This window comes from Dendrobates tinctorius, unplaced genomic scaffold (assembly GCF_039654945.1).
Source record: "Dendrobates tinctorius isolate UK_male_01 unplaced genomic scaffold, ASM3965494v1 ptg000017l, whole genome shotgun sequence".
Taxonomy (NCBI): domain Eukaryota; kingdom Metazoa; phylum Chordata; class Amphibia; order Anura; family Dendrobatidae; genus Dendrobates; species Dendrobates tinctorius.
The window spans coordinates 16,871,132-16,895,293 of record NW_027361685.1 but is presented as its reverse complement, the minus strand read 5'-3'; the positions used below and the strand labels follow the sequence as shown (position 1 = coordinate 16,895,293).

General features: G+C 44.6%; 1 protein-coding gene across 2 annotated transcripts; it reads left to right on the top strand.

Moving 5' to 3' along the window:
* Window positions 1-2,232: 2,232 nt before the first annotated feature.
* On the top strand, window positions 2,233-19,569 carry LOC141082319 (uncharacterized). Of its 2 annotated transcripts, none has more exons than XM_073566266.1 (8): window positions 2,233-2,339; window positions 2,423-2,520; window positions 5,460-5,609; window positions 5,736-5,915; window positions 5,997-6,120; window positions 6,204-6,301; window positions 6,500-6,590; window positions 18,090-19,569. In XM_073566266.1, the coding sequence occupies exons 1-8, from the start codon at window positions 2,255-2,257 to the stop codon at window positions 19,445-19,447; spliced, it is 2,184 nt and encodes a 727-aa protein (XP_073422367.1). In that variant the 5' UTR covers window positions 2,233-2,254; the 3' UTR covers window positions 19,448-19,569. The 2 variants fall into 2 exon arrangements, with proteins under 2 accessions (XP_073422367.1, XP_073422365.1); XM_073566264.1 differs by having other exon boundaries at window positions 18,087-19,569.
* The last annotated feature ends 4,593 nt before the right edge of the window (window positions 19,570-24,162 follow it).

Here is a 24,162-nt window from a genome sequence, read left to right as displayed (position 1 = left end):
ACACACGGCTCCGCTCCGTACACCTCGTACACACACGGCTCTGCTCCGTACACCTCATACACACATGGCTCTGCTCCGTACACCTCATACACACACGGCTCTGCTCCGTAGACCTCATACACACACGGCTCCGCTCCGTACACCTCGTACACACGCGGCTCCGCTCCTTACACCTCGTACACAGGCGGCTCTGCTACATCCACCCTGTAAACCCCTCCTGACCCCACACATAAACTTCCCCTCATCCAGCACCATGACAACCAGCACAGCAGAGTCCTGCACACACTGAGGCCTCTGATCATGTGACCCCTGACTCCTCCCCTCCTGTGACCTCATCACAGGTCCTGTGCACAGAGCAGCAATATATGTGGAGTGCGGCTCTGCAGGTTCCGGGCTTCTGTGTGCTGGATATGGGTAGGTTATGTGGTGTCATTTCAGTACAGGGGCTCTTGGCTTATGATTGCTGCCATTATTATTTTTGCTGTTCACATGATTCTCTACTTGATGTGTGGCCCTTTTAGTGCTATTTATTCCATATAATATGGGTATTTAACCCTTCATTCTACCCCTCCTTTTTCCTCCAATTTTTTGCATATGATATATTGATTTTTAGCATCTGCACTTTACTATGTAGTGATTGAGATGATCTCGGTTGTCTCATGTTTCATACCCTCCGGTGCTTCCAGGTGATCCGCTGCCGCCTGCTCCTGTGTGTATCTGTTATTATAAGTTCTGATCTTCTATCTGTATTCACATCTATGTCCATCTTAAAATTGTCTTGGAATAGAGTCATTTGGACTTTTTTCTTGATTTCTTGTAATAGGATTAAAAATAACTCTCTGGTTTTTCCTGCATTACACAGAGCAGCTGTAGAAATCTCCGGCCTCGGGGGTCTCACCAGACTTCGCTCTTTTCTTGCAGGGGCCGCAGTGGATTTCATCCTGGATCCATAGAGCTGAATAGAGGAGCGATGTTCCTTCACTCTGATGGGAATTGATGGTGACGTTTCTCCAACGTCCACGTTACCGAGGAAATCCCCCCAGGACTGCAGCCGGTAAAGACCCCGATATCCACAGGTGTCCCCTCTAATTGGGGGAAAGGGATAGAAAAGCCTCTTATCCCGAGGGGAAACCCTGTACATGGAGACATCGGCCTCAGATCTCTCCTGTCCTGTTCTTCCAGAAAAGCCTCAAACTTCTGTGTGTGACTCAGAGCTGAGATCTAACGGGAGAGAAGATTCCAGTGCGGGGAAGACGGGAAACCTTCATATAGACGGCCGGTGGGGATGGAGGCAGTGACCGACTCTGGCCAAATCTGTCTCTAGAGCCGCAGTAGAAGATGAAGATGTCGTCCTCATCATGAAGGAGTTATTTCTCATGTCGCGTGTAATGAATCTCTCCTGCAGTATTGCTAATGCCGATTCCAGTGTCGGTAATGAGACGAGAATTAGCGTTATGGAAGATGAGTCTATGAGGAACGTGTTCAGCTGCCGACTCCGAGGAGGAAACTGCTTGTTGTCTGTGGCCTAAATATATAGGTTTTATTAGTAGATGTCGGGGAAGAAAACTAAACCCTGTAAGATAATAAATCTCCTCATATGTTTCCCTTATTATCTCCAGTAATTGTATTATTACGCAGGATTCTTATGATGTTACATCGGATCTTCTTCTCATTCAGGTCTCTACAATATCGGATCCTCTCAGTGAAGATCTTCTACAAAAGAGAATTTTCCTGATTTACCCATCAAGGATGGATATGGACAGAGACAAGATGGCGGAGAGGATGTTACACCTCACCCTAGAGATCCTCTTCCGTCTCACTGGAGAGGTGAGAGATTCTGATGACATCACATTACATCATTATCTATGGGAATAACAGATGGACAGAACTGGAGAGGTGAGGACTCTGGAAATGTCTATAGTGAGATTTATTAATGTGTCTCTCCATAACCAGGATTACACAGTGGTGAAGAAGACCTCTAGTGATCGCTGTCAGGACCCTGTGTCTGAGGGATGGGGAAGACCCCTGAGCCCAATCACGGGGCCTCCACCTCACCCCCTGATCCATGAGGACATCAATGACCAGAAGATCCTAGAACTCATCTACAAGATGATTGAGCTGCTGACTGGAGAGGTGACACTGCTGGGAATGCTGGGACATTATACAGTAACACTATGAAGGGATCGGGGGATGACGGTATCATTATATGTGTCAGGTTCCTATATGGTGTCAGGATGTCGCTGTCTATTTCTCCATGGAGGAGTGGGAGTATTTAGAAGGACACAGAGATCTGTACAAGAACGTCATAATGGAGGTTCCCCAGCCCCTCACATCACCAGGTAATAGACAGGACTAAATGCGCACGGCCTATAATTATCTGTATGTAGAGAATGAATTCAGTCCCTGTATGTGTTTCCTCCAGATCTATCCAGTAAGAGGACAACACCAGAGAGATGTCCCCGTCCTCTTCTTCCACAGGACTGTAACCAAGAAGATCCCAATGCTCCTCAGGATCCTCAGGTAGATGGAGAGAAGGTGTCAGGAGATCTCCCCTATGATGTGTAGACAGCTGTGAAGGTCTTGTGCTCAGTCTTGTTTTATCCACCAGTATTATATCTCTATATATAAAACTGAATGTGTGTGTGTGTATCGCCAACCAATCACAAAGCATCTTTCATTTCACCAGAGCTGTTCAAAAGAAGTTGAGCTGTGATTGGCTGCTATGAGCAGCAGCAGTTTTCCTTGCAACCAATCACTAAGCATCTCTCATTTCACCAGAGCTGGTTAAAAGCAGCTGAGCTGAGCTGGTTGATATGAGCAAGTTTTCCCACTTGACAACACCTCAGCAGACACTGACATGGTGGGAGAAATCTAGCATCCCCGGGAACATAAGCTCCCAGCCATTGTCTGCCCCCCAGAAAGGAGCAGAGAGCACGACAGAAATGAATCCCCCACCCCTCCCTGCCCATATACCCATCACACATCCTCCGTCCCATAGGCACATCTTGCCTCTTAAAGGGATCATTGGTATGGAAGTTAGGGCAAATACATCCAGCGCTTCAGTTTTGAACCCAGGCCTCTCTTAAAGGGATCTCCGGTATGAACGTCATGGCAATTGCCTTCAAATGCTCTGGTACTGACCCTAGGCTCTCTTAAAGAGATCTCCTGTATGGAAGTTAGGGCAAATCCCTCAGCGCTCTGATTCTGACCCCAGGGTTCTATTAAAGGGATCATTGGTATGCAAGTCAGGGAAAATCCACACAGCGCTCTGGTTTTGATCCCAGGCTCTCTTAAAGGGATCCCCGGTATGGAAGATAGGGCAAATCCACTCAGCGCTCTGGTCCTGACCCAAGGCCCCTCTTAAAGGGATCCCCGGTAAGGAAGTGAGGTCAAATCCATCCAGCGCTTTGGTTCTGACCCCAGGCCTCTCTTCAAGGGATCACCGGTATGGAAGTTAGGGTAAATCCCTCAGCACTCTGATTCTAACCCCAGGCTTCTATTAAAGTGATCATTGGTATGGAAATTAGGGCAAATCCACTCTGCGCTTTGGTACTGACCCCAGGCCCCTCTTAAAGGGATCTATAGTATGGAAGTCAGGACAAATCCATCCAGCGCTTTGGTTCTGACCCCAGTCTTCTCTTAAAGGGATCTACTGTATGGAAGTTAGGGCAAATCCCTCCGCTCTGATTCTCACCACAGGCTTCTATTAAAGGGATCATTGGTATGGAAGTCAGGGCAAATCCACTCAGCGCTCTGGTTCTGATGCCAAGATGTTGGGAGATGTGGGATATTAGGGGTAGTAGTCCGGTGGCTCTGGCTGATGGGATGATGTGGGATATTAGGGGTAGTAGTCCGGTGGCTCTGGCTGACGGGATGATGTGGGATATTAGTGGTAGTAGTCCGGTGGCTCTGGGTGACGGGATGATGTGGGGTATTAGGGGTAGTAGTCCGGTGGCTCTGGCTGACGGGATGATGTGGGATATTAGGGGTAGTAGTCCGGTGGCTCTGGCTGACGGGATGATGTGGGATATTAGTGGTAGTAGTCCGGTGGCTCTGGCTGACGGGATGATGTGGGATATTAGGGGTAGTAGTCCGGTAGCTCTGGCTGACGGGATGATGTGGGATATTAGGGGTAGTAGTCCGGTGGCTCTGGCTGACGGGATGATGTGGGATATTAGGGGTAGTAGTCCGGTGGCTCTGGTTGACGGGATGATGTGGGATATTAGTGGTAGTAGTCCGGTGGCTCTGGCTGACGGGATGATGTGTGATATTAGTGGTAGTATTCCGGTGGCTCTGGCTGACAGGATGATGTGGGATATTAGGGGTAGTAGTCCGGTAGCTCTGGCTGACGGGATGATGTGGGATATTAGGGGTAGTAGTCCGGTGGCTCTGGCTGACGGGATGATGTGGGATATTAGGGGTAGTAGTCCGGTGGCTCTGGTTGACGGGATGATGTGGGATATTAGTGGTAGTAGTCCGGTGGCTCTGGCTGACGGGATGATGTGGGATATTAGGGGGAGTAGTCCGGTAGCTCAGGCTGATGGGATGATGTGGGATATTAGGGGTAGTAGTCCGGTGGCTCTGGCTGACGGGATGATGTGGGATATTAGGGGTAGTAGTCCGGTGGCTCTGGCTGACGGGATGATGTGGGATATTAGGGGGAGTAGTCCGGTAGCTCAGGCTGATGGGATGATGTGGGATATTAGGGGTAGTAGTCCGGTGGCTCTGGCTGACGGGATGATGTCGGATATTAGGGGTAGTAGTCGGGTGGCTCTAGCTGACGGCATGATGTGGGTTATTAGGGGTAGTAGTCCGGTGGCTCTGGCTGACGGGATGATGTGGGATATTAGGGGTAGTAGTCAGGTGGCTCTGGCTGACGGGGTGATGTGAGATATTAAGGGTAGTAGTCCGATGGCTCTGGCTGACGGGAAGATGTGGGATATTAGGGGTAGTAGTCCGGTGGCTCTGGCTGACGGGATGATGTGGGATATTAGGGGTAGTAGTCAGGTGGCTCTGGCTGACGGGATGATGTGGGATATTAGGGGTAGTAGTCCGGTGGCTCTGGATTATGGGATGATGTGGGATATTAACGTGAATGTGGCTAAGCGGAGTGGGCAGGGCTATACACTCAGCTTTATATGTAGAGATAGTTATAACAAATTATAATGATTACATCTAACTTTACTTAGTTACTATGCCCGGGCAGCTAGTGTTTTATACTTGTGTAATGAGAACAGTGGAGATGGCAGGATTAGAGCTGATCATAGATGGGACTTCTCCATCTGTCTGTGACTTTTACAATATTTGTTTCAGGGTGAAGATCTGACCCATATTAATACTACAGAGACATATATGTAAAATAATAAGTCTCCTCATATGTTTCCCTTATTATCTCCAGCAATTGTATCATTACACCGGATTCTTATGATGTTACATCGGATCATCTTCTTCTCATTCAGGTCTCTACAATATCGGATCCTCTCAGTGAAGATCTTCTACAAAAGAGAATTTTCCTGATTTACCCATCAAGGATGGATATGGACAGAGACAAGATGGCGGAGAGGATGTTACACCTCACCCTAGAGATCCTCTTCCGTCTCACTGGAGAGGTGAGAGATTCTGATGTCACATTACATCATTCTTATCTATGGGAATAACAGATGGACAGAACTGGAGAGGTGAGGACTCTGGAAATGTCTGTAGTGAGATTTATTAATGTGTCTCTCCATAACCAGGATTACACAGTGGTGAAGAAGACCTCTAGTGATCCCTGTCAAGACCCTGTGTCTGAGGGATGGGGAAGACCCCTGAGCCCAATCACGGGGCCTCCACTTCACCCCCTGATCCATGAGGACATCAATGACCAGAAGATCCTAGAACTCATCTACAAGATGATTGAGCTGCTGACTGGAGAGGTGACACTGCTGGGAATGCTGGGACATTATACAGTAACACTATGAAGGGATCGGGGATGACGGTATCATTGTATGTGTCAGGTTCCTATAAGGTGTCAGGATGTCGCTGTCTATTTCTCCATGGAGGAGTTGGATTACTTAGAAGGACACAGAGATCTGTACAAGAACGTCATAATGGAGGTTCCCCAGCCCCTCACATCACCAGGTAATAGACAGGACTAAATGCGCACGGCCTATAATTATCTGTATGTAGAGAATGAATTCAGTCCCTGTATGTGTTTCCTCCAGATCTCTCCAGTAAGAGGTCAACACCAGAGAGATGTCCCCGTCCTCTTCTTCCACAGGACTGTAAACAAGAAGATCCCAGTGCTCCTCAGGATCATCAGGTAGATGGAGAGAAGGTGTCAGGAGATCTCCCCTATGATGTGTAGATGGCTGTGAAGGTCTTGTGCTCAGTCTTGTTTTATCCACCAGTATTATATGTTTTATACTTGTGTAATGAGAACGGTGGAGATGGCAGGATTAGAGCTGATCATAGATGGGACTTTTCCATCTGTCAGTGACTTTTACAATATTTGTTTCAGGGTGAAGATCTGACCCATATTTATACTACAGAGACATATGTGAGGGGTGATGAGTGGTGTAAAGAGGAGATTCCCACATATGACTACCCAGGTGAGTATGTCGAGGTAGCTATTTAGGGAGGGCTAATTAACCCTTCACGGTTGAGCCAGTGATGTCCAAATTATTGCAGTGTTGCTAACAACTCAAATGACCACACGGAGACGGGGGTCTCTGTATGGGAGGATCGAGGCAGATCACTAAGCCCCTTTATTTTAGTCACATATTTTATAATCTTTTGCTTAATTATGCAAGGTTCTCAAGTACCAATAGCATCATTTCACTTTATAAGCCAATAATATTGCAAGAAAACCGGAAACTACATATATATCCGTCATAGAAAGTAGTATAATGGCATATTCTTCAGAGTTTTACACCCCCGCCTCCCTTATCTTTGCACCTGATGAGAACAGTCTGGTTTCATGACAGCCCTTGCCAATTACAAAAATGAAGAAACAAAACCTTCAGAGAATGGACAAAACGAAACTTCAGCTCTGATTTTAGTATTAACCCTTCACATTCCCCCCTAGATAAATTTTTTAAAACACATATGCAGCATCAGAGGTGCTATCCCAAGCTAACAGCTTGAGGGGTACTGGTCTTCACATGGCTGATGCCGTGTTATCAGTCATGGCTGTCGCGGCGCACCCATCCCCCCTGTATACTGCAGTTCATGAATAACAATTTTTGATGACAGTGGTGGGGATCTTTTTTAGGTAGGCATGTGCTTGGCTTCAACATCTTCATCAAGTAGCCTTTTGAGATCGGTGTAGAGAAGAGCAGGGGCAACAACACCTTTGGTATCATCATTAGCTGTCTTAGTGTAGAATTTCCTAATATATACAGAAATACACCAAAGAACAAGTTTTAGTATCACATATACAATAAGGATACAAGCAGCAATGTGTAACAAGCTTTGTAAGATCCCAGTTATCCAGCCCCCTATTCCCTTAAATCAATTGGCTAGATTGAGAAAGGAGAAAGTGTCTGACCACCAACTGTCCCTATTACAATCATTGTCTTTATCGTATTGATCTCTGAGTCATTGAGTATATTCTAACTTTAACTTTTAACTTCTACCAATAATAATATGGAAAATGCGGGAAAACCAAAACATTATGCCCCTTCATTTGCTATTGGCTTGTTGGGTGATGAGGAGGACTTGATAGGGACCGTCATACAAGGGTTCTAGTCTGTGGTTTCTGACATGCCTTTTCATTACTACCAAATCACCAGGCTTCAGGTTATAACAGGTGTCGGTTTCTGCTGAATCTGGAAAAAAGAAAAGAAAACTAGAACATAGGTGTTAGTAAGATGTTTACTAAGCTGAATAACACATTGAACTGCACGGTCAGTTTCTTCTGATAACTTCTGGAACCCCATATCTGCATATAACTTCCATCACCAGTTTCTTCGCTGTGGTCTTTGCAGTCATGTTGGTAACAGGGAATGCTTCCGGCCAACTGGAGAACCTGGGGCCCAGTAGAATTTTTGCACCAGTGCGAGGGCCTCATTCTTTCCTCAATGTGTAGGTCCATGTGCCCATATGGCAATAGCAGGGTACATCCGCTTAGGGAGACACACGAGTTGGTCCTTTTTCCAGAGACCATTATCCATTCGTTCCCCATCAGTCTTCCATTGCTTCACCTCTTCCTTTGGAGACATTCTCTGCATCGTCATTAAGCGGTCTGACAGAAAACTTCAGTCTGTTGTAGATCATCAGGTTCTTGTAGAGTCAATGCTTCTTGTAACTGTTTACGCTGAGAGCATGTGGTCACCATAGTTGGTGTGGTTGGTTCAACGGGTAAGAGAGCGGCGGCTTTTGCTTGCATATCCGCAAACGCGTTGCCAACAGTCTGTGGACTGGTCCTAGGACCGTGCGCCTTAACTTTGATAATAGCCACCTGAGTAGGTAATTTGATCGAGTCCATGAGGGTTTTAACAGCTTCAGCATTTTTCACTAGGGTTCCGGCAGTAGTAATAAACCCTCGATTGGTCCATAGAGCCCCAAAATCTTGAGCAATACCAAATGCATACCGTGAGTCCGTGTATATGTCAACCCGTCTGTTCTTGGCCAAAGTACATGCAGTAGACAGAGCCTGGAGTTCTGCTTCTTGTGCTGACTGTGAGGGCGGGAGCACAGCTGTGTGCACTACAGTGTCCTCTGTGGTAACAGCATATCTCGTGTGCAATCTACCAAACCCATCAGCATATCTTGAACCGTCCGTGTATAACACCAGATCAGGATTTGGGAGTGAATTCTCACTGACATTTGGTGGAGTAGCTGTTTCTTCTATCAGAAATTGGGAACAATCATGTTGGAGGTAATCCTTATCACTGCCATCTTTCCTTATAGTTCATTATGCGTCTTTCAAGGCATTGTAAAGGGGTTGCATTATGCGGGATGCATCCGGTATCCACTGACAACAATAAGTGCATAGTCCAAGAAAAAGGAGTTCAGTTTCATGTTTTGGGAAAGGAAGGGAGCTGACAGCTATTTTTCTTTCTTCTGCGAGGTGTCTGGCACCCTGAAGGAGACAGTGACCCAAGAATATCACTTGACCAAGGCAGAACTGAAGTCTCGAGGCCGAAACCCGACAGTTAAGTGCTGCCAGATACTTAAGGAGGCTAACAGTGGCAACAATGGCAAAAGACACCTGCTCATATTTTTTTGCAAACTGGTTGGGACTGTTTTGGGCCCCTTGTGGCATAACTGTCCATGTTAACTGTTGGCCCTGCTAAGTGAATGCAAATAGAAACTGGCAGTCTGGGTGTAACGGAATGCTAAAGAAGGCATTGGTAAGATCAATAACTGTAAACCAAGCAGCATCCTGGGGTATTTGGGACAAAAGAGTATGTGGATTAGGCACCAGGTTTGAGAAACACTTTTACTGGTTCTACAGGCATTTTCCCTATATCATTTGGCCCTTTTCACCAAAGTTTAGATGGTTTCTCTGAGAGGTATGGGGTGAGTCGTTGATCCTCAGGCAATATTGGGGGTGGATCTGGGCCTATCAGGGCCATCATAACAGTAGGGATGGCATGAAAAATACAGATTTCCTCACTGTCTTCATCTACATAGGGATTATATAACGAAAAAAACCATCTGACCATCATCTTGGAATTGTATTCTGGAGCGGAACTGTGATAATAAATCTGCCCCTAGTAAATTTACAGGACATGTGGGAGAGATTACAAACTGAATAGTAACCTTGGGGAAAGGTCCCACAGAAATAGGGTTTATAAAAGTATATTAATTGGGTCTACCATCTACTCCGATTAAAACAGCAGGGGAATGACAATCTCTCTGAAAGTGTCCGAATCGGGCACAGCGCATTGCAGACGAGAATTAACAGGGAGGGGCTGAGGAGCAGGGTTCCCAGTCGCTGAAGTCTGAGGGGGGGCGAGAGTTTGCTGTGTGGGCTGAAGGGCACACTGTGTGCTCACAGCTGCGGTGGGGGCTAGAGGCTGCTGTTTGCTCTTTTTTTTTTTTTTTTCTCTCTTTGCTGAACAGAGTGGGTTAAAGTCTTCTCAAAACTTTTTTTTTTCCTCTGGATCTGGTAAATGGAAGGGGTGGCAACCACTAACCACTAGCAATAACGGGGACTAAGGCTGGCAGCGGATGATAATAGGTGCCGTCAGCAGAGGTGGGGGCTGCGACTCTCGGTCTCCTTGTACAATTGTCATCCAGCAGGGAGACCTCTTCTTTCAAATCATCACTTTTAACTATTCGTCTGCCTAACACATTAGTATCATTAATCTCAATTCCTTCTTTAATCAATCACTTTCTCACACCACAGTCACTTTCTTGAACCACAATACATCCCGTCTTTGCCATAATAATAGACAATTTTCCTTCTTCAACATAGCCGTAACAGAAACAATCAGAATTCACTTGCTGTTCAATGTCCACATAACCTTCATTATACAATTCATGTGCCAAGCCACGGAATTCCTCAGCGCCTTCAAGTAATCCATCATCAGTCAACCTTCCTTTATTCTTTTTAACTCCTTCGTCCCATAGCGTAGGCTGCAACCTCCCGCCCTTAGGAAATCCCAGAATCGAAAATATTTTTCCTGCATTCCTGACAAATTTCTTTCCTCGTCTTTGAATCATAAGACTAACAGTATCTGATCCTTCGCACAATTCCAAACTTTTCTTTTTCTTCCACAGAAACATAACTCTTTCCTTTAGAGCTAAATACCCTGACTTAAATTGTGCACTGATCTGGCGGCCGTTTCAGTCTCTGTTCCACCGGGTCAATAATCCCCCTCTGGGATTGCCCAAAATTTGCAGTACTCAGTGAAAGGAGGAGGGCGTCTCAGACTATCCCTCCGGACACCTCTGGTTATATATATCTTTCTATATATACCTGAGTTACGTATCCTACCCATCTTCGATCACATCACCACCCCCAATACTAATAATGATCGGGAATTTCAGGATATTTTGACTATAAAGAGAGTCACAATCACTGGTCAATCCGGGGTGTCCGTCCCTTATGAGGTACGGTTCGAGCACTGGGCCCCCAACGGGACTACACCTCTATATGATTTCACCCATGAATCACCCCACCAGGGGATAAACCTCAGATCCTCTTTGCAGCAACAAGCACAGGAAAACCACACCAAGGGTCAGTCTGAACAGTATAACTGCCAACTTACTGTGGTTGTCGTGGGGCGTGATCAGTCCCAATTTTCCAGCACCTGTGTCCGCTCCGAGGGTCCTTTGTGTTGTTGTCCTCCGGGGGCAGAGGCGTCCCTGTTCGGGGGCCCCACGTTGCACGCCAAGCTGTCGAGGTAGCTATTTAGAGAGGGCTAATTAACCCTTCACGGTTGAGCCAGTGATGTCCAAATTATTGCAGTGTTGTTAGCAACTCAAATGACCACACGGAGATGGGGATCTCTGTACAGGAGGATCGAGGCAGATCACTAAGCCCCTTTATTTTAGTCACATATTTTATAATCTTTTGCTTAATTATGCAAGGTTCTCAAGTACCAATAGCATCATTTCACTTTATAAGCCAATAATATTGCAAGAAAACCGGAAACTACATATATGTCCATCATAGAAAGTAGTATAATGGCATATTCTTCAGAGTTTTACACCCCCGGTTCCCTTATCTTTCACCTGATGGGAACAGTCTGGTTTCATGACAACCCTTGCCAATTACAAAAATTTATCTTACAGCAACAAAAATGAAGAAACGAAACCTTCAGAGAATGGACAAAACGAAACTTCAGCTGTGATTTTAGTATTAACCCTTCACAAGTAGTAACCACTGAATACAGAGAAGTCACAGATTCCTCTCAGTCACCGGCTGTGGCTGCTTTATCGGTGGTGTAGTCCGGCCCTATTACCATGATCACCATTTTGCCTCTAGACCACAACATTCTCCTCCACCTAAAACTGTTCACATGACTTTGGGCATTGAAAGCCCTTTTCTATAATAATAATAATACTTTATTTTTATATAGCGCTAACATATTCCGCAGCGCTTTACAGTTTGCACATATTTTCATCACTGTCCCTGATGGGGCTCACAATCTAAATTCCCTATCAGTATGTTTTTTGGAGTGTGGGAGGAAACCGGAGTGCCCGGAGGAAACCCACGCAAACACGGGGAGAACATACAAACTCTTTGCAGATGTTGTCCTTGGTGGACTCGAACCCAGGACTCCTGGGTATAATAATAATAATACTTTATTTTTATATAGCGCTAACATATTCCGCAGCGCTTTACAGTTTGCACATATTTTCATCACTGTCCCTGATGGGGCTCACAATCTAAATTCCCTATCAGTATGTTTTTTGGAGTGTGGGAGGAAACCGGAGTGCCCGGAGGAAACCCACGCAAACACGGGGAGAACATACAAACTCCTTGCAGATGTTGTCCTTGGTGGACTCGAACCCAGGACTCCAGCGCTGCAAGGCTTCAGCGCTAACCACTGAGCCACCGTGCTGCCCATATAGAACTTACGACCTGGAGGATCCACCTACCCCCTGGGATTAGGAGACACTGACTGTTACCTGCCCAGATCTGTAACTATAAAGCCAAATGACAGCGTACGTAGAATGTGCTGACAAGTTAGAAAATCACTTGAAGAAAAATATGCTGGGCCTGTAAGAGAAAGCGGAGGGTAATGATGCTGTTGGCTTCCTAGATCCCTGAGATCTTATCGGATGAATCTTCTCTCCCTTCTGTGCTGCTGAATGTCTCATGGTCCCTACAAGACCAGGTCCAGTCTTTCTGGCCAAACTTCCCTTTTATGATCGACAACAGTAAATGTGCAGTGAGGCCAAGTGTGAATTTCTCTACAATAACAGAGTTTCCCTTTTTCCTGACTTTTCAATTTGTGTTAAAACTACCGTATTTTTCTGACTATAAGATGCACTTTTTTCCTTAAAAAATATGGAGGAAAATGGGGGGTGCGTCTTATAGTCCGGATGCATCGGCTCTGGATGTGGTGGGGAGGTGGGGAATGGCATCGGCGGAGCAGCGGGTCACAGGAGGCTGGAGCTGGTGGCTGCGACTAACTCCTGTTCCCGCTGCTAAAGAGAAATGAATATTCACTGCATTCCACTCCCATGGGCTTGGAGGGCAATGAATATTCATTTCTCTTTAATAATAGTATCTTGATATGATTAGCCTCCAACCCCGGTCCTGGTATGCATGGCCCCATCCTTATAATTGGCCCACATCCCCATCCCCATCCTGGTATGCATGGCCGCATCAGAAAAGGTTAAAAAACAAACCATTACACTTACCTACCCCACTCTCCCTCGCAGCGTCCTGCTCCAGTGCCAGCAACTGCTATATGCTTATAAGCAGCGCATGGCAGGGACGTCATGTGCTGCTCACAAGCAGAGCACAGCTGCCAGGACTATGTACGCAAAGGGCAGTGAGTATTCTTTGCTCTTCAGTACGTCGCAGTGTCAGCCACCGGCTTCCTGCTGCTACCTGCGGTCACGTGTGCCACTACTTAAGAGAAATTAATATTTGTGAATACTCACTGTTCTCAGCGCTGCTTACAAGCATAAAGCAGTTGCTGGCACCGGAGCAGGATGCTGCAAGGGAGCGCCGGGTAGGAAAGTGCAATGTTTTGGGTTTTTTATGTTTTCTGTTGGGGCCATGCATAGCAGGACGAGATGGGGCCCTGCATACCAGGACGAGATGGGGCCATGCATACCAGGACGAGATGGGGGCCCTGAATACCAGGATAGGGATGGGACCATGCATACCAGGATAGGGATGATGGGACCATGCATACCAGGATAGGGATGGGACCATCCATACTAGGATGAGATGGGGACCCTGCATACCAGGGTAGGGATGGGGCCATGCATACCAGGATAAGGATGAGGTGGCCATGCATACCAGGATAGGGATGAGGGGGCCATACATACCAGGATAGGGATGAGGGGGCCATGTGTATCAGAATGGGGAGGAGGGGGCCATGCATATCAGGGTGGGCTGGAGGGGGCCATGCATATCAGGGTGGGGAGGAGGGGGCCATGCATATCAGGGTGGGGAGGAGGGGGCCATGCATACCAGGGTAGGGATGAGGGGGCCATGCATACCAGGATGGGGATGAGGTCATGCATATCAGGGTAGGGATGAGGGGGCCATGCATACCAGGATAGGGATGAGATGGCCATGTGTATCAGAATGGGAAGGAGGGGGCACTGCATACCAGGATAGGGATGACGGATCCATGCATACCAGGATAGGGATGAGGGGGCCATGTGTATCAGAATGAGGATGAGGGGGCCATATATACCAGGATAGGGGATATTAAGTACAGAATTGACCACATTTTTTGCTTCAATTTTTTTTCCTAATTTCCTCTAAAACCTAGGTGCGTCTTATAGTCCAAAAAATACAGTAATTTCAAGGAGGATTGTGATAATCTACAGGACAAACATTCCACCTGTGCCATGATAGATCTCTAAGCTGTGCGTGGCTGATGGCTGTAATATACATTTATTCCCGCCTGCAGGAGATGTGTTGGCTCCAGCCCTGGTTTCATAGATTTACTAAACGTCATGAATTCCATTATCTTTTCCAGCCAAAGGATTTCAGATTACTGCACAATCTCTCCTGAAATGGGGGCACTAATACTTTCTCTACTCTTCTGGTCAGGACTCATAGTGGTTCCAATGGTCCACCATAAATGAGGCAGCTCCAGTTTAGTGTTCTCCCCTTGTACATACGTTGTTGTTGGGGATGTAACATATTTTTTTATTCTATGTCTTTTTTTTACCTGTTCCTTCTGTATGATAGTTTGATTGTGGTGGGATCGGCCTACCTGCCTAATGTGAGTCTGTAACTCTCTGATAGTCTTCAAAAAATCTCTCCATTGCCTCTTCCAAATGCCTAAGATCTAAATTTAAAGTGCCCCTGTCAGCAGGATTGTGCTCAGTAACCTACAGACACTGTCAGGTCAGCACCGTTATACTGATTACATTGATACCTGGTGATGAAATCCGTCTTGTGGTTGTTGTTTAATCTTTATTTGTAGTTTTCAGTTAAAGAGATTCTCGTGCTCTGGGGCGGGGCTGTGGGCGGGGCTTTATGTGGTGCTCTGATTGCATATTCATCTGTATTGGCTTATGACAGGTCGCTGATCCCTCGCTGACCTGCCCCCCATTATTACATAATGCATATAATAGTGTTGATATTATTGGTGATAATGCCTATAATATTGTGGCTATTGTGAGGCTTAGAAAGAAATTACATCCAGCAAAATGACACCGGCGATGGCGACGCCTGCACAGTAGCATCTATAAGTAAGAGATAGAGGCTACTGCACAGGGGCCGCTGGTGACATTTTGCTGGATGTAATTTTTTTTCTAAGCCTCACAATTGCCACAATATTATAGGCATTATCACCAATAATATCAATGCTATTATATGCATTATGTAATAATGGGGGGCAGGTCAGTGAGGGATCAGCGACCTGTCACAAGCCAATACAGATGAATATGTAATCAGCACACCTCATAAAGCCCCGCCCACAGGCCACCACAGCCCCGCCCCAGAGCACGAGAATCTCATTAACGGAAAGCTACAAATAAAGATTTCATCACCAGGTATCAAAGTAAGACACCTATCCATAACTAATCCTATAGTTATATGATAAATAAAGATGCAGCCAGAATAAAGTCTTTTATTAGAAATAAAGCAAAACACAGGGCAAGTGGGAAGAGCCGGGCAAAGCACCAGAATTGGCGCATCTAATAGATGTGCCTTTTCTGGGCAGCTGCAGGCTGCTATTTTTAGGCTGGGGGGTCAATATCCATGACCCATTACAAGCCTGAGAATACCAGCCCCCAACTGTCAGCTTTAGCAAGGCTGGTTGTCAAAAATGGGGGGACTCCATGCCATGTTTTTAAATTATTTCTTTATATAATTAAAAAAAACAGTGTGAGGACCCCTCTATTCTTGATAACCAGCCTTGCTGAAGCTGACAGCTGAGGGTTGCAGCCCCCAGTTGTCAGTTTTGCCAGACTGGTTATAGAAAATACAGGGGAACCCACACCGTTTTTTTCATTCATTTATTTAGTTATAACGCAGGCAGTGGGTGAGGAATACTCCCATCATCCGCTCCTGCTGTCACTGTTCTTGGCAGCAGCAGGTGTAGGTTGATGGGAGTAATAGTCCCAAACGCCCGCACCTACTATCATCATTCTCACTTTAATATAACTCTCATCATTCTCCCTGCCGGCAGAGTAGAGGAGAATGATGAGAGCGTCTTCAGCACCCGCCACCGGGGAACACAGATTAATGTAGCGCTACTTCCCTGCCGGCCGTCCATGTGATACGGATGCTGACATAGTTGTCACACGTGTGCCACGAGTATTACACACACGGACATCTCCGGTACCGGAAATATCAGGACGTGTGAAACCGGCCTTATACACAGTTCTCTTTAAATGATATATTTCTTCTTGAAACTCATCTGACAGAAAATATTGGACCTTACGATAGTATAGATTGTGAAGTCTCCGAGACCCATACGCTAATTACACCAGAGAGGTTTCACCACTAGTTTCTCATTTATTATTGATGAAGACTGTGGAGTTTGATCATTTTAGTAGTTCCTAATCAGGCCCCATTATTAATATCTGACGTGTGTCACTTTATGTGGTGGTAAGTTTGGAATTCTTCACAAAGGATAATAGAAAACAAATGGATCTTACAAATTATTTTCCAGCTTCGCACTGTACCCTATATACCATTGTACTCTACTGTCTGGGCACATGGCAGTGTTCAGAAGGGAAGGAGCGCCATTTAGCTATATGAATGCAGATCTAGCTGGAATAGTTTGCAGACACAATGTATTGGGAGCACTGTTCATAGTCACCTGGCAGCTCAAAAGATGTCCACCATGAACATGCTTGGCTCTATCTTCTCTGCTTCCCATATCCCAAGGATTGCCTTCCTCATCGCCCTTTAACACCCTAAACATGGAATCTGGACTTACACTGGGACCCCTAGGCTTGGACCATGGCGTTACCTGCTATTTTGTGGTGTTAGATGGCAAAAAAAATAGTCAGGTAGCTGGGTCAGAACCAGAAGGACAGAATCAGAAGACACAAGAGTAGTCAGTAAACGGGCCACGGTCACAACAGGACACAAATACACAAGCCACAAGCTGAGCACAGAGGACTGAACCAGAGGAGAACAGCGCTGTATCTGGCAGATTCCGGCCATGTGCTTTACGCTTTAGTAGGGTGTGGTACTTTCCAATTGGCTGAAGTAGGGAGCAGATTACTCCAGCTGGACAGCAGGAACAGATCCCAGATGAGATTGGACACACCATATGCAGAAGCCCTAATATAACTAAATGACAGAAAACCAGAATAGTCGAAATCCTCAGAAAGTAATTCCATGTTATTAATTAATTCACTGAGGGTTATAATCCTTAGGAGGAGTGAATATTTTGACTCCACAGCCACTTTCCGGAAATTAACCCGCAGTGGATGTTGGAGAGTGAAAATTACACATTTGCCATTTTCTTACCCAGCACATAGTGCCCAGATTGTGCTCCAGGAGACACCGCAAATTAAGTGGATTCTTCTCACTATAATATTGCTAAATACAGGGATCCTAAATGTTGTTTGCGCACACTGCAAGACTCCGAAGTGAGAGTGGATTTTGCTGGATTGGTTTATGGAAACCTTGTTGCTTTTCAACAGCCTTTGAGCCACTAATAGTGCGGGAACCTCTGGTTTTCTATTGACAGATGATGGACCTGAGTGGGGACTTGTTTTTGTGAGATGAGAATTGGTATTATTTTCACCTACATAACATTGATTGGTTTCTTTTTATTCGATATTTGAGAGGCAGAATGAACAAACAGTTGAACACCGCACACTACTGGTTCATCCAACAAAGTTTTCTATTAGAGTGTGAACTGTCATTGTCTTGGTAAATAATTAAAGCTTTTACATAGCTTGCCATTTTTATGGACAGTTTAAGTAGAAATGCTCAAAATTATAAAACTCAATGATATTTTATTAAAAAATAATTGTTTTTATCTTAGCAGATGACTGTAGCAGGAGATCAAAGGGACGGATGACATCGTCAATTTTTAAATCTGATGATCTTGAGATGCTACAAGATACAACTAAAGTGAATGCAATTACTCCAGATATACCATCATCCATTTACAGCAAAGATATGTCATCTGATCCTATGAAACAGGTCCCATCTTCTGATTCATTACCGATTACTAAGGAAAATCAAAGTCACAAAAGAGGCATTAAAAAACAAACTGCTCCTAAAGCAAAGAAGTCATTTTCATGTTCAGAATGTGGGAAATGTTTTACATGGAAATCACATTTTATTATTCACCAGAGAATTCATACAGGGGAGAAGCCTTTTTACTGTTCAGAATGTGGAAAAAATTTTGCACTTAAATCACATTTTGTTAGGCACCAGAGAACTCACACAGGGGAGAAGCCTTTTTACTGTTCAGAATGTGGGAAATATTTTGCACAGAAATCACATTTTGTTAGACACCAGAGAGCTCACACAGGGGAGAAGCCTTTTTCCTGTTCAGAATGTGGGAAATGTTTTAACAATAAATCAGATTGTGTTAAGCACCAGAGAATCCACACAGGGGAGAAGCCTTTTTTCTGTTCAGAATGTGGGAAATGTTTTAACACTAAATCAGATTGTGTTAAGCACCAGAGAATCCACACAGGAGAGAAGCCATTTTCATGTTTAGAATGTGGGAAATGTTTTGGACACAAATCACGTTTTCTTTCCCACAAGAGAACTCACACAGGGGAGAAGCCTTTTTCATGTTCAGAATGTGGGAAATGTTTTAGGAATAAATCAGATTGTGTTATGCACCAGAGAACTCACACAGGGGAGAAGCCTTTTTCATGTTCAGAATGTGGGAAATGTTTTGCACATAAATCACATTTTGTTACCCATCAAAGAATTCACACAGGGGAGAAACCCTTTTCTTGTTCAGAATGTGGGAAATATTTTGCACAGAAAGCACATTTTGTTGTCCACCAGAGAATTCACACAAGGGAGAAGCCTTTTCCCTGTTCAGAATGTGGGAAATGTTTTAACACTAAATCAGATTGTGTTAAGCACCAGAGAATCCACACAGGGGAGAAACCTTTTTCATGTTCAGAATGTGGGAAATGTTTTAACACTAAATCACATTGTGTTAGGCATCAGAGAACTCACACAGGAGAGAAACCTTTTTCATGTTTAAAATGTGGGAAATATTTTGCACAGAAATCACGTTTTCTTACCCACCAGAGAACTCACACAGAGGAGAAGCCTTCTTCCAGTTCAGAATGTGGGAAATATTTTAACCAGAAAGCGCTTCTTGAACGCCATCAGAGCAGTCACACAGAGGAAAAGCCATTTTCATTTCCTTAATGTGGGAAATATTTTACTTGGAAATCAACTGTTAATAAACATCAGAGATGTCACTTAGCGGAGTATACTTTTATATGTTTATAATGTTAGAATAGTTTTAACCAAAATTGCACCTTCTTAAATGGGTTGTCTCTTGTCATTCCTCATGTTTGCTGACGAAAGGAAAAAACTTAACCTTATTTATTGCAAATGTAAAACTATACCCATAATTCACCCCCTGAAGGTTAGTTGGAAAGTGACTAATAGAAAAAACATGTACCCCACATCTCAGTATATAGGGTGAGGTGACATTTACACACTCACTCTCCAAGCCTCTCATTTCTACAGGTTTCATCGTCCTCACCAAAGACGACTCATCAGGAGACTATGTAATATTGACCTTTATTCAAGCGAGACTAAACGAAAAAAAATAAATAAAATCATGTATCATGTTATTCGAAACAGTCAGAAAACTAGCCCCATATTGGCAGATCCCAGACCTCAGACTATATACTTCGGAAGTTTATAAGCCACTCCAGTGTCAGGAATAGATAGTATGAATTTGAATTTACCAAATGGCTGCAATGAAACAAAGAGTGAAAAATTTAAAGGGGTCTGAATACTTTCCATACCCGCTGTATCAGTAAAAATAACTCATCTTTATTAGGTTAAGTATAAAAGAATTGCACCATTTTCCGATACCCGTCGCATCTCCATTTTTCATGATCTTGGGTTGGGTGAAGGCTTATTTTTTGTGTGCCGAGCTGACGTTATTAATGGATACCTTTTTGGTGCTGATATGATCTTTTGGTCGTCCTTTATTGCATTTCAATGCAATGTTGTGGCGACCAAATAAAAGTAATTCTGGCATTTTTTACGTTTTATCTCATTACGCCATTTAGCGATAGGGTTAATTCTTTTTTATATTGATAGATCGGACGATTCTGAACGCCGTTACAACAACTATGTGTATGTTTGATTTTTTTTATTTTATTTTGAAAGGGGGGTAATTTGAACGTTTTTATTTTTTTTAATATTTTTAAAAACATTTCTTTTTTTACTTTTGGCATTATAAAGACATACAGCATTGTATCTTAATTAACCAGATGACTATTTTTTAGCAAACGAAGAATAATAGAATGTTAAATGTATGTTGGCTTTAAATTTAAGTGTTGATTTCTGGTTGGTCAGGAAAGCAAACTTTTGTTTGTGTAAGCCGGTAATATTGACTTTTATTGTGCGCTTATCCTTGATCACTGGTGATATTTGCTGATATGCTAATTATGCATTGTGTTAAGGGCATGTCACACTAAGAGATATCGCTAGTAATGAAATGAAACCCAAAGTTACAAAAAAAAGGTGACATCAAAGTGGCAGAACTAGCTCTATTATTTAAAGCAAATTCGGCCAAGGGCAAAAATGAAACCCAATCATCCTGATCAGCGGAAATAAAACATCTCAAATACGACTCCAAGGTCTGGTTTGTTCTCTCTGTCTGCCCATTGGTCTGAGGGTGAAAAGCAGAGGAGAAGGACAACTGAATTCCCAGCTTGGAACAGAAGGTCCTCCAAAATCTAGACACAAACTGAACTCCTCTGTCAGATACAATGTTCTCAGGAATCCCGTGTAAGCGAACCACCTGTTGCAAAAACAGGGGCACCAACTCAGAGGAAGATGGCAACTTAGGGAGTGGTACAAGATTAACCATCTTAGAGAACCTATCACAAATCACCCAAATAGCAGTCATTCTTTGAGACACCGGCATATCAGAGATGAAATCCATTGAAATATGGGTCCATGGCCTCCTGGGGACCGGCAAAGGCATCAACAACCCACTAGAGCGAGAACAAGATTTAGACCGGGAGCAAGTCCCACATGACTGCATAAAATTCCTGACATCATGAGACAAGGTGGGCCACCAAAAAGAGCGACTCACCATATCTCTAGTACCAAAAATACCTGGATGACCAGCCAATGCAGAGCAATGAACTTCAGACATCACTCTCTTCTTCCACTGGTCAGGAACATACAACTTTCCACTGGGACAGCGCTCAGGTTTGTCCTCCTGGAACTCTTGCAGAGCAAGTCTCAAATCGGGCGAGATGGCAGAAAGAACTACCCCTTCGCCTAAGATGGTAGCAGGCTTGGTCACCACAGGAGAATCAGCAAAGAAACTCCTAGAGAGGACGTCTGCCTTGACATTCTTAGTTCCAGGAAGAAAAGAGACCACAAAATCAAAACGTGTAAAAAACAAGGCCCACCTAGCCTGTCTAGGGTTCAAGCGTTTGGCCGACTCTAGGTAAATCAAATTCTTGTGGTCAGTGAGGACCACAACTTGATGTTTAGCTCCCTCCAACCAATGTCTCCACTCCTCAAATGCCCATTTCATGGCCAACAGTTCCCGATTCCCCACATCATAGTTACGTTCAGATGGAGAGAACTTTTGGGAAAAGAAAGCACAGGGATTCATTTTAGATGTTACATGATCCTTTTGGGACAAAACAGCTCCTGCACCAATCTCAGAAGCATCCACCTCTACCTGGAACGGGAGTGAGACATCAGGTTGCCACAAAACCGGGGCGGAGGTAAATCTTCGCTTCAGCTCCTGAAAGGAAGCAACAGCCTCCGGAGACCAATTCAACAGATCAGCACCCTTCTTAGTCAGATCAGTCAATGGCTTGGCAATACTAGAAAATTTTGCTATAAATTTCCTATAAAAATTAGCAAAACCCAAAAACTTCTGGAGGGCCTTCAAAGAAGTGGGCTGAACCCAATCATAAATGGCCTGTACCTTGGCCGGGTCCATTTCAATAGTTGACGGAGACAAAATGAATCCCAAAAATGAAATCCTCTGTACTCCAAAAAGGCATTTCGATCCTTTGACATACAGGGAATTCTCCCTCAAGATCCGGAACACAGTCCGAATATGTTCCACATGAGAATCCCAATCCTTGGAGAAGATCAAAATATCATCCAGATAGATAATCAAAAATTTATCGACAAAGTCTCGGAAAATATCGTTCATGAAGCACTGGAAGACAGAAGGGGCATTAGTGAGCCCAAAAGGCATCACCAGGTACTCAAAGTGTCCCTCCGGAGTATTAAACGCCGTCTTCCATTCATCCCCCTGCTTAATGCAGATAAGATTATACGCCCCCCTGAGGTCAAGCTTGGTAAACCAGCAAGCACCTCTAACTCTAGAGAATAGATCCGAAATCAGGGGTAACGGATACTGATATTTAATAGTAATTTTATTGAGGGCACGATAATCAATACAAGGCCTTAAAGAACCATCCTTTTTGGCCACAAAAAAAAAGCGGCACCTAAGGGTGAAGAGGATGGTCTAATATGACCCTTCTCCAACGCCTCCTTAATATAGGACCGCATAGCCTCGTGCTCGGGTACAGATAAATTGAAGAGCCGACTCTTGGGAAATTTACACCCCGGGCTTAGTTCAATTGCACAGTCATAACTCCTGTGAGGAGGCAAGGACGCAGACTCATTCTCACTAAATACATCATAAAAGTCCGCCAAATAGTCAGGAACATCATGCGACTGAGGAGGTGGAAAAAAATGGAGCCTCACTAAAGGCACACCGACAACCCCAACTCACCACAGACACTAATTTCCAATCCAAAACTGGATTATGAATTTGCAACCAGGGAAACCCCAGAACAACGGCATCATGCAGACCATGCAACACCAAAAATCTGCAATTTTCTTGATGGTCTGGGGCGACCCGCATGACCACCTGGGTCCAAAACTGAGGTTTATTTTTAGCCAAAGGAGTAGCATCGATCCCCCTCAAAGGGATAGGCGTCTGCAGAGGTGTCATCGGAAATCCACAACGTTTAGCAAAATCCAAGTCCATTAGGTTTAGCGCTGCTCCCGAATCCACAATAGCCTTGGCGGAAAATGTGGACAGGGAGCAGATCAAAGTAATTGCCAGAAGAAACTTAGATTGAACACCACCAACAGAAAACGTGTTTGCAAAGCGTTTCTCTCATTTAGGACAAACAGAAATAATATGCGAGGCATCTCCACAGAAAAAACACAGCTTATTACGCCTTCTGAACTCCAGACATTGCGCCTTAGACAAAACTCTATCACATTGCATAGGTTCAGACGTCTGTTCAACCGTGGCAACACCTCTCGTGCAATCCTGCGTTCACGTAAACGCTGATCAACCTGAATGGCTAATGACATAGAATTGTCCAGACCAGAGGGAACAGGAAATCCCACCATAGTATCTTTTACGGCTTCTGACAAACCCTTCCGAAAGAAAGCAGCCAAGGCATTATCATTCCAGGTAGTAAGGACCGCCCACTTTCGGAACTTTTGACAGTACAACTCTGCAGAATCTCAACCCTGGTTCAATGCCAACAGGGTCTTTTCAGCCTGATCAATAGCATTAGGTTCGTCATACAACAACCCCAAAGCTTGAAAGAATGCGTTCACATTAGTCAGAATAGGATCATCTGGTTTCAAAGAAAACGCCCAATCCTGGGGATCGCCACGCAGCAAAAAGATGACAATTTTAACCTGCTGCGCAGAGCTCCCTGACGAATTAGGCTTCAAGGCAAAAAATAATTTACAATTATTTTTGAAACTCAAAAATTTAGATCGATCCCCAAAAAATACATCAGGTGTAGGGATCTTTGGTTCAACAGCATGCGAACGTGCAAGGTAGGCGGAAATTCCCCGCACTTCTGCAGCGAGCTGCTCCACACGATCAG